The sequence below is a fragment of the Chiloscyllium plagiosum genome, chromosome 49, assembly GCF_004010195.1.
Source record: "Chiloscyllium plagiosum isolate BGI_BamShark_2017 chromosome 49, ASM401019v2, whole genome shotgun sequence".
Classification (NCBI taxonomy): domain Eukaryota; kingdom Metazoa; phylum Chordata; class Chondrichthyes; order Orectolobiformes; family Hemiscylliidae; genus Chiloscyllium; species Chiloscyllium plagiosum.
Genome location: NC_057758.1, coordinates 2,703,577 through 2,714,336, shown reverse-complemented (window position 1 = coordinate 2,714,336; position 10,760 = coordinate 2,703,577). Strand labels below are relative to the sequence as shown.

The following is a 10,760-nucleotide window of genomic DNA, read 5'->3' as shown; positions in this document are numbered from 1 at the left end:
GTGCAGAGACAGGGAGAGGATATAGGGGCTGGAGGACTTTACAAAGATAGGGAGGATATGTCGGGGCTAGAGGAGGTGACAGAGATAGGGAGAGTGTATAGGGATCAGAGGACCTTACAGAGATATGGAGGGGTTGTAGGAGGTGGAGGAGGAGACAGAGATAGGGTGAGTGTGTAAGGGCATGACGCGGTTACAGAAATTGCGAGGAGTGTCCTGATTGGAGAAATTTATAAGTATAGGGAGGAATGTTGGGGCAGAAAGGGATTGCAGAGACGTACAGGCTGCAGAGATTGGCGGAGGTTACAGAGACTGGGAGTGGTCAAAGTCGTGGATTCATAGATTGCTATAACACAAATACACTCCTTTCCACATGTACCAATCCATGCCGACCAAAATGTGCATCTTCGCAAACCCCATTTCTCTGCAGTTATCCCATATCCTTCTAATCCTTTCCTATACATGTATTTGTCTAACTGCCTTTAAAATGTTCATAATGTATCAGCCTAAACCACTTCTGCTGGCATCTCAATCCACATGCATACCACCATATGTGTAAAACAGGTGCCCCTCAGCTTCCCGTTCATTTTTTTCCCTCTAATCTTAAACTGATGCCCTCCAGTCCTTGATACCCCAAACATGGGGAAAAGACTGAGAGCATTCACTCTATCCATGCCTCTCATGATCTTAGAGATATCTATAAGGTTCCTACTCAATCTCCTATGCTCCAAAGAAAAGAAAGCCCTAGTTGCATAGAATCCTTTCAGTGTGGTAACAGGCCATTTGGCCCAACAAGTTGACACCAACATTCCAAAGAGTAATCAGTCCAGACTCATTCCACTACATTTACCCATGATTAATGCACCAGCCCTACACATTGCTGAACATTATTGGCAATTTAGCATGATCAATTGACCTGACCTGCACATCTTTGCATTGTGAAATGAAACCAAACCCGCAGAGGAAATCCACAGACGCATGGGAAGAAGGTGCAAACTACACACAAACAGTCAGCAGAAGCTGGAATGGAGGCCGGGTCCCTGGTGCTATCAGGCAGCAGGTTGGGCAAGCTACCGTGCCGCCCAGCTTGCCCAACCTCTTGCTACAACTCCGACAATTGAGTGCAGGCAACATCCTTGTAAATCTCTAAAACACAAGGTGACCAAAACTGAACACAATCCTCCAAGTGCAGCCTCATCAATGTCCTGTATGACTGCAACATAACTGCCTAACCTCTACATCCAATGCCCTGACTGGTGAAGGCCAGTGTGCCAAAAGCCTTCTTCACTGCCCTGTCTACATGTGACTCCACTTTCAGAGACCCATGCACCTGAACTCACAGATCCCTTTGTTTTACTACATTCCTGAAGGCCCTCTCGTTCACCATGAAACCCCTACCTTGATTTGACTTTCCAAAGTGCAAGATCTCATATTTATCTATTTTGGCTCCATTTGCTGTTCTTGGCGCACTTCCCCAGCTGATCAAGGTCATGCTGCAATTTCTGGTAACCATTCTCACTGCCCACGTTACTGCCTATTTTCATGTCACCAGCCAACTTACGAATCATGCCTTGTATATTCCCATCTAAAATCATTGCTATACATAACAAACAGCAATGGGCCCAGCATCGATCCCTGTGGCAACCCCCCCCCCCCCCCTCAGTGACATGCCTCCAGTCCAACAAGCACCCTTCCACTATTACTTCCACTATGCTTTCTGCCATCAAGCAAATTTTGTATCTAACTTGCCAGCTCCCGTTGCATTCCATGCGATCTAACCATTCACAACAGTCTACCATGTGGAACATTATCTATGGCCTTACTGAAATCCATATGGACTACGTCTACCACCCTGTCCTTGCCACTCTTTCCAGTCACTTCATCAAATAACTCTAACAAATTTGATCTCCCATTCACAAAGCCATACTGACTACTCCTAATCAAACCCTATATTTCCACGTGTATGTACAACTTATCCCTCGGAGTCTTCTCAAGTAATTTACCCACCACAGATGTTAAGCTTACTGGTCTACAGCTCCCAGGTTTTACTTTACAACCTTTCTTGAATAATTGCACAACTTTCGCTGCCATTCATTCTTCTGGGACATGACCCGTAGCTAACAATGCTGCACAAATATCAGCCAGGGCCCCCCGCAATTCCCTTCCATAGCCTCTAGCAGTGTTCTTGGATATATCTGTTCAGAACCAGAAGATTTATCCACCTTCATATATTCTAATTCATCTTTCACATTCTCTATTGTGATATGAATTGTCCCCAAGATATCATCACAAACTCCCAAAAGTTCCCCAGTCTTTCTCCATGGTAAACACAAAGAAGAAATATTCTTGAGAATCATGTCCATCTCCTTGAAGTCTACACATACCTGTCCACTTTGGTCCCCGGGGGGCCTATTCTCTCTGTAGTTATTCCTTTTCATTTAATGCAGTTAACGAGCCTCTTTGAATTCACTCTCATCTTCACAGCCAAGGCTATCTTGTGCCCCATTTCCGCCTTCCTGACCTGCTTCTTAAGTAAACTTCTATCTTCTCTGTTTTCCTCCAGGGATTCCCTTGATTCTTGTTCCTTGTACCTGATATACGCCTCCTTATCTTTCCAGCCAAAGACTCAAAATCAGTCAAAAATCAAACACCAAGCTTTTGTTCAACAAGTTTCTTTAGAAGTGCAAGCTTTCAGAGAGCTGCGTCTTCATCAGGTAGCTACTCAGGCAGGATCATAGGACACAGAATTTAAAGTTAAAGAGCCTAACGTCATACAACTGATGCAATTTTGTGATCTTTTACTAAAATCCTGTACCCTATGATTCTAGTACATAACTGCCAGTCCTGGCACTCTGTTAGTTATGTTTCTGTTATGGGTGTAATATCTCACGCAGTCCCAGTCTGCACTCTGAGTTCATCGGCCTTACCTGTCAGCCCGTTTGCTTTGAAATAAATGTGATTTAATCCAATAGTATTCCTTACACCCGGTCATGTTCCAGCCAGACCTCTCTTTTCAACATAATATTTCTGACTACTGTATCTCCTTCTCACCTCGCTCTTCCCTCCCTGCTGTTGAGGATCTGTCGCTCTGCCAATCCAATTTCAACCATCCCTTGCAGCAATAGCAAACCTGGCCGCCAAAATATCGGTCCCACTCCAGTTCATGTCCAATCTGTCCATCTCTACTCAAGAAATGACGCAAATGGTCTAAAGGTCTGAATCCCTGTCCCCTGCACCAATGATTTAACCAGCTACACATCTGCCACATCATCCGGAGATTTTCACCAATTAGGTCCTAGTTTTTTAACATTTCTCCTAGTTCTTTATAATCAATCTGCAGGACCTCATCTCTATTGCAACCTATGTCACTCTTACCAATGTGCACAACATCTTCTGAGTGCTCACCCTCCGCCTTGAGAAATCTATGCAGCCACTCTGGGACATCCTGGGAGACTGCGCATCATCCCGGATTCGTATTTGAGGTTACAAATCCTGTATCTGTCCCCCTAACTATGGAGTCTTCTACCTCTAAGACCCTATTCACCTTTACCCATTACTGCTGTGCCCCAGAGCATGTCATGACGCCCCTGAGCTGTGTAGTGCTGCTTTCACCTGAATGGTCATCCCACACCTCTCCCCCCTCCCCAACAGTTATGTAGAATGATATATTTGTTCTCGAAGGGAACAGGAGGCAATTTCTGCATTCGCTGCCCACTCACATTGCCTTTCCTGGTGGTCACTCAGTTACTCTCTACCAGCACCTTAGATGCAGTGACCTCACTAAAACCTTGATCTGAGTGCATTCAGCTCCAACTCCAGCTCCATAAATGGTCTCTCGGAGCTGCAGTTGGGTGCACTTCCCACATGTGTAGTCACCAAGGACGATGGAAGTCTCCCTTAGTTCCCACATTCTGCAGGAGGAATATGTGACTGCCCTAATTGCCATTGCAACTGCAGTAAAACTCAAGAGGAGAGGTAAAAGGACTTTACCTGAGTTTACCTCTCCTTTTTGCTGAGGCACTGCTCTATGAAACTTTTCCAGCCGAAGCCTTAGTATGGCAGCACGGTGGCACAGTGGTTAGCACTGCTGCCTCACAGCGCCAGAGACCCGTGTCTGCGTGGATTTCCTCTGGGTGCTCCGGTTTCCTCCCACACTCCAAAGATGTGCAGGTCAGGTGAATTGGCCATGCTAAAGTGCCCGTAGTGTTAGGTGAGGGGTAAATGTAGGGGTATGGGTGGGTTGCGCTTCGGCGGGCGGTGTGGACTTGTTGGGCTGAAGGGCTTGTTTCCACACTGTAAGTAATCTAATCTAATGTACTCTGCTGTAACTCTCAAATTGCAATTTTCAAAATCCTTTCACTTTTTCGTTGGTGAGAGTAGGAAAACAGAAAAACACGGCACGTTTTCTCTTCTTGCTCAATGTCCTCACTCTAGAGCACCAACCAGTGGCCAGCATTTGTCCTCCCTTTGTGACACTTGATACGGAGATTTGCAGTTGCTGAATTTAACAGGTAGAATTGACAAAATGTAACTTGGCAATTGCATTACCCTGCCACAGAAAATGCACAGTAGAAATAGACAGATTTCACAGCTCTGGTGTTGCCTACTTCTGCACTTTCTGGATATTGTCAGCACCTCACCATGTCTGTGCTTCCAGTGGCAGCGCTGTGTGGAAATTCATCACCCTGCAATCCCACTCGCTGACCATCTGGTGGCGTTGCCGAGCACGACGTGTTGACAGTTAAAAATCAAACAACACCAGGTTATAGTGATCTAGTGTTTGGGCCTGAAGCACCTCTTTACACTAGGCCGACAATGACCTGTGTAGGGATTGTCCTGATGTAGCAGGGACTGGAAGACGTCATAGAGATAGGGAGACTGTAGAGGCTGGAGAAGGTTACAGAGATAGGAAGCAGCTGTAGGAACTGTAAGAGAACACAGAGTGAGAGGTAGGGGTGCAAGGCCTGGGGGAGGTTGCAGAGATAGTATGGGGTGTAGAGGCTGGAGGAGTCTATATAGATAAGGGAGGGGGTGTAGAAACTGGTGGTGTTCACAGTGATAATAAGTGGATGTGGGGATTGACTGAGGAGTGTAAAACTCCCTCTTCCCTGTCTGTATTAAGCATTTCCTGGGGCCTGTGGTGAGTTCCGTGTTTTCCCTGACTCTCTCTCTCTCTCACACACACACACTTTCTGTCTCTCCTCACTACACAGCTCACAGCTATGGGCCTCCCATTCTCTGATCCGGGTTTCAGCCTCCAAGACGTTACTCTTGTTGGGCTGTACTCTCCATCCATCGGGTATCTGGCCTGGCGCAGGCTGACGGACACAGAGCGCCTTTCTGAAACTTACCGGGCCTACAGCCTTCAGTTGGAGTACTTGCAGGTGGTGCTGGACGACCTTCAGACTTTGGGACTAGGACAGGGTCACAGTCGGCTAACTGAGCAGCTTACCTTCACCCGGACCCAGCTCCAGAGTCTCGTGTCCAACCTGCGCTCCCTGCTGGAGGCCTTGGCTCAGCCGCTGCCCGTCATCGACAAGCCTCTGGACTCTGAGGCCAATGGGGCCTCTGACTTCAAGAGGAAGCTACGGGGCTACTTTGTCTGCAGGGAGTATGCCCACTGGGTCAAGCGGACATTGAGGGATTTCACACTTCTCTCGGACAGGTTCCCAGCCTGATGGGATGGGGACAGATTTCTCCCACCCATTGCTCTCTCCCCCAACTCAGAACACTGGAGTAGGTGAGGTGGGGTGAGTGGATGTGCGTTTTCTCTTCTTGTTCAATGTCCTCAATCTGGACGGCCAACTATTGGCCAGCATTTGCACTACCTTTGTGACAGTTGATTTGCAGTTGCTGACTTTAACAGGTACAATTTACCAAATGTAACATAGCAATTGTACTACTATGCCACAGAAAATGAACAGTAGAAATAGACAGATTTCACAGCTCAGGTGTTGCTTATTCCCGTGCTTTCCATGCATTGTCAGCACCCAAACATGTCTGCATTTCCATGGCGATGCTGGGTGAAAACTCGTCGCACTGCAATCCCACCCGCTGACCATCTGGTGCAGCTGCCAATCGTGACGAGTTTACAAAGTTAAAAATTAAAAAAAAACACGAGGTTATAGTTTAAAGCTTGATCGTCTACCTGATGAAGAAGAGCGCTTTGAAAGTTAATGGTTTCAAATAAACCTGTTGGCTATAACCTGTGTTGTGTAACTTTGTCCACCCCAATCCAACACCAACATATTCAATTCATGTTTACATCGCAAATTCCTCTTTCAAACGTTCGAGGTAGAGTTGAGGCTGGAAATGTCAAAGGGTTTAACATTTCTTACGTTGTAGACACTGAGAATATATTTGTAATATTTAAATAACTCTGTTTTCTATCTTTGTTTAAAATTATGCTTATTTATATGAAGGGTTTGTCCGTTATATTTTTGCAATGTAATTTATTCTAAGTTAAGCATTAAATTGTTTAAGTTACAGCTTTAAGTTGTAAATTGATATTGTGAAGGCAAATACGACTTAAAAAGAGATTTACAGAAATGTCAATAAAAATATATTTCGAACACACGTGGCTGTCATTTGCGCAAATCTTGTAAATTATGAATTTAAAGATAGGTGCACACACCAACATTCTCTATCACACATGCACACACATTCATCTCACAGTCCCTATTACCTTTCCCAAGGTACTGGTTGAAATGTCCTCACTGTGCTTCAATAGAAATCTAACCAATCTCCTATACAATCGAAGCAAGACCCCACTACTCCTGAACTCAAATAATTATGTGGTAAAAGCTAACACTGCATTAGCCTTCCTAAAAACTTGCTGTATCCTGGGGGTTATCTTCAGTCACTGATTGACAAAGGGAGGCAATAGCCTAGTTGTATTATCACGAGACTATGCATCCAGAAACCTGGTCAAATTCTGGTAACCATGGTCTGAATCTCGCTATGGCAGATTGTGGAACGTAAATTCAATAACAATCAAGCAAAGAGACAGAGATCTCAGAGATGCCAGTCAGTGTGCAGGCAGTGGACTGCGAGATACTTATATTTTAGATTAGATTAGATTACTTACATTAGATGAGATTACTTACAGTGTGGAAACAGGTCCTTCGGCCCCACAAGTCCACACCGACCCACCGAAGCGCAACTGACCCATACCCCTACATTTACCCCATCACCTAACACTATGGGCAATTTAGCATGGCCAATTCACCTAACCTGCACATCTTTGGACTGTGGGAGGAAACCGGAGCACCCAGAGGAAACCCACGCAGACACGGGGAGAATGTACAAACTCCACACAGTCAGTCGCCTGAGTCAGGAATTGAACCCGGGTTTCTGGTGCTGTGAGGCAGCAGTGCTAACCACTGTGCCACCGTGCCGCTCTCTTACCAGTGAGTGAAAGAGAGACAGGATTGACAGACCCCAGTCAGTGAACACATACTTCCCTGTTAAACAGACTGGACGGGGAGACAACAATCAGTGTAAGAGTAAGGACTGAAAGACATAATTCAGTGTGCAGGCATCTCCCTGGGGGAAAGGAAAATGAGAGAGACAGGTTAGCATAGAAATATTACCCTGAGAGAGGCGGGAGGGAGGAACTCAGAGAAAGCAGTCAGTGTACAAACATATCCCTGAGAGACAAAGAGAAGTGACTGGGAGACAACAGTCAGTTTACAGAAATCTCACTCAGAGAGTGTGACAGGACTGAGAGATATCACCGTGACAGAGAGAGAAGGGGCTGAGGGACAACAGCCAGTGTATAGATGTCTCTGTGTGTGTGTGTGTGTGTGTCAGAGAGAGAGAGAGAGGTGGAACTGAGAGACACCAGTTGGTGTGTAGATATCTCCCTGAGAGTCACTAGGCAATGTGCAGACTGAGTGAGATACATCGAAGACACAGTGAGGAAGAGAGAGAGAAGGGAGAGGGAGAGAGGCAGAGAGACAGCACGAAGATGGAAAGACAAAAAAGAATACAAAGAAAGAAAGAGTAGCAAAATGAATCAGAAAGAGAAGGGTAACAGAGAGACAGAGACAGCGAGATAGAAGACAGAAGCAAGAGAGAAGAAGAGAGCAAGGGAGAGACAGAGTAGACAGAGATTAATGAGAGAGAGAGGAAGAGCGAGAACTAGGAAACAGAGTGAAAACAAAGGAAAACAGTCAAAAAGGAATAAGAAGAGAGAGAAAGAAAACGAGAGAGATGGAAAGAGGGAGAGAAATCGACCTATCGATATTGCTTACTGTTGCAACAGAAAGCAGGGGACAGAGGGAGTGGATGTCTGTAGATGTAATGTTAATGTCCGGGGAGAAGGGAGAAGAATGCGTTAGCAAAACATATCAATCATGAGCAAATTGTGGAGGAGACATAATGGGTGAAATGACTTAACTGTGTTCCTTTCCTGATAGCGACATTTCTTGGAGGTGTCTGGTTTCCTACACAGGCAGCATCTGGCTCTAAGGAAACAGAGAGTCTTTCAATCATGTGCTGTCAATACTCCTTCATTTACTCACTTTGAAGTTACGTTAGGCCAAATGGTTTAGGTCGTTTACGCTCCTCCTGTTGTGTGTTTTGGTACCCAGCCAGTGGTTGCTTATGGTTGGGGTGGAGTGCTGTGAACAATCTTCCCCCTCAATGCTGAGTCAAAGGGCTGAAGTAATTAGCAGTGATAGATGAGTTTTAATGGGTAAAGCAATTTGTCTTACATAACAAAATGCGGAAAGAAATGGCATGGCTGTCTCAGTCGGGAACTTGTACTGGACTGTTTCTTCTCCATCCAATACTGTGTGATATCACCAGCTTGAGTGAAGACCAATACAATCTCCAATATCAACCCTCTACAGCCATTACTTTGAACCACGTCTCCATTACTTTTCTCTCCTTATCAGTGTAATCCGCTATCCATCTCATCTGTATGGATGGCACAATCACAACATTTAAAATAAATCTGGATGGATACGTGAATATGAATGGTTTAGAGGCGTATGAGCCAAATGCTGGCAAATGGGACGAGATTTATCTAAGACACCGAGTTGGCATGGACGAGTTGGACATAAGGTTCTGTTTCCATGCTGTGTATCTTGTTGGACTTGGGCTCAATCTACCAGCTTACTTTCCTCTATGTGTGAGCCGAGTCCTGCGTGTTCTTTCAATGAAGCAATAGGAGAAGATATTCGGTCTCAGACACTTAGTTTATTTTAGCAGTAAGTGGATAAAGTATACAGAGCTCTGGGTCTACGTCTTCCCGTCCCTGACAAACAGCAAAGTGTGTCAGTTCACGAAGCCCGACCTATTCGTGTTCCTGACCCAGTCTTTTATACAGTACAGAACGTCATGCAATCACTGAGGTGGGATTGTCTTCTGATTAGCTGTTGATCTGACTCCATTCTCCGCCTTCTCGCGTTCCCGGATGTCTGACCCCATGTGACCTCCTTCTGCCCGCAAAACAGTTTCCACGTGTCCTCCTCTTGCGCGCAAAACAAATATCTCATTAAAGGCTTCTGAATGCCTCGAACTAAGCCATATAGATACAAGTCCCCCCTTTGGTCTCATGAAAATGAGACTAACAAACCAGTTTTATACATCACATTCGTTCTCCGATGCATAGTCTTCATTCCTGCCAGAGCCATGGTTTCCGTTTCCATCTGTGACATCTGGTAGGGCGGGGGAGCCTTCCCTTCAATTACTGTGATGATTACCCTGTTCAACAGAGATCTAATACAGGGAATACAACAACATCCACACAACACTAACGCAGTCATCATACCATCGAGGGACATAAACACAGACACAATCAATCCTTTCCATTTCCCAAACCATGAGTCGAAAATGCCTCCTAGAGGGTTGTCAATACCTGAATGTTCATGCATTTCTTGAGACAAGGTTCTTAGTCCTTCCAGGGCTCTGGTTACCGAGTCATCAGATGCTGTATTGTTGGGGATGAACGTACAACATTGATCTCCGAACATAGAGCACACTTCCCCCTTTTCTGCTAACAACATATCTAAGGCCATTCTATTTTGTACTGTCATCAATGAGGTCGCTGCCAGTTGTTCAGAGAGTCCCGCCACCACGTCTCTAGTTCTATTCGCTAGCCTGAGTACATTGTAATGTACATAGTTAATTCGGTCGACGTTTGTATTCAGCGCAACTGGGAATAGAACACCGATAATTTGGAGATTCTCAAATCCTGCTGCTACCTGGTCTGCCAATTTATATTCATCAGGTACACCGCGGGAAACACCTATTGCATCTATGTAAGTGGTTGAGCCAGAAGTGACATCAAACAAATCCCTGCATTTTAGTGCATGCAGATTTATTCCCTGTTGTCGTTCTCCTAAGAGGAATAAGGGTAACCCTAGCCTGACAATTGCACACGTTCCAGACCAATCTGGAGGTAGACTAACATACAGTGTTCTATCTCCACAATACCAAAAAAAATCAGCTCTGGCCCAAACCATTGTGCTAGCATTCTGCTAGCCGGTTACACCAATCGTGTCCTGACACCAGTCAGCGGGCATGTCTCCCAAGATTGTATTAGAACTTTGAGCGAAACAAATGTAATTGTTAGCCCTTGGGGTAAACACTGGAGGTAACATGGAATTCTTTACAGGTGGGAAAATAGCACTTAAGGTGGTACAATTTGGAGGGTTCGCCTGCATGGTGAGTGCCATCATGCAGTGAAATCCTGACGGGTCTATATTAGGGAACAATGGGGCTAGGGTAGTAAATAAGGTTGGCCTGGCCAAGGA

The 10,760-nt window shown here is 45.4% G+C and overlaps 1 protein-coding gene across 1 annotated transcript; it reads left to right on the top strand.

Moving 5' to 3' along the window:
- Nucleotides 1–5,219: 5,219 nt before the first annotated feature.
- Nucleotides 5,220–5,675, top strand: LOC122544469 (cardiotrophin-2-like). The gene has a single exon (XM_043683707.1). It carries the CDS (start codon nucleotides 5,220–5,222, stop codon nucleotides 5,673–5,675), a length of 456 nt encoding a protein of 151 aa, XP_043539642.1.
- The last annotated feature ends 5,085 nt before the right edge of the window (nucleotides 5,676–10,760 follow it).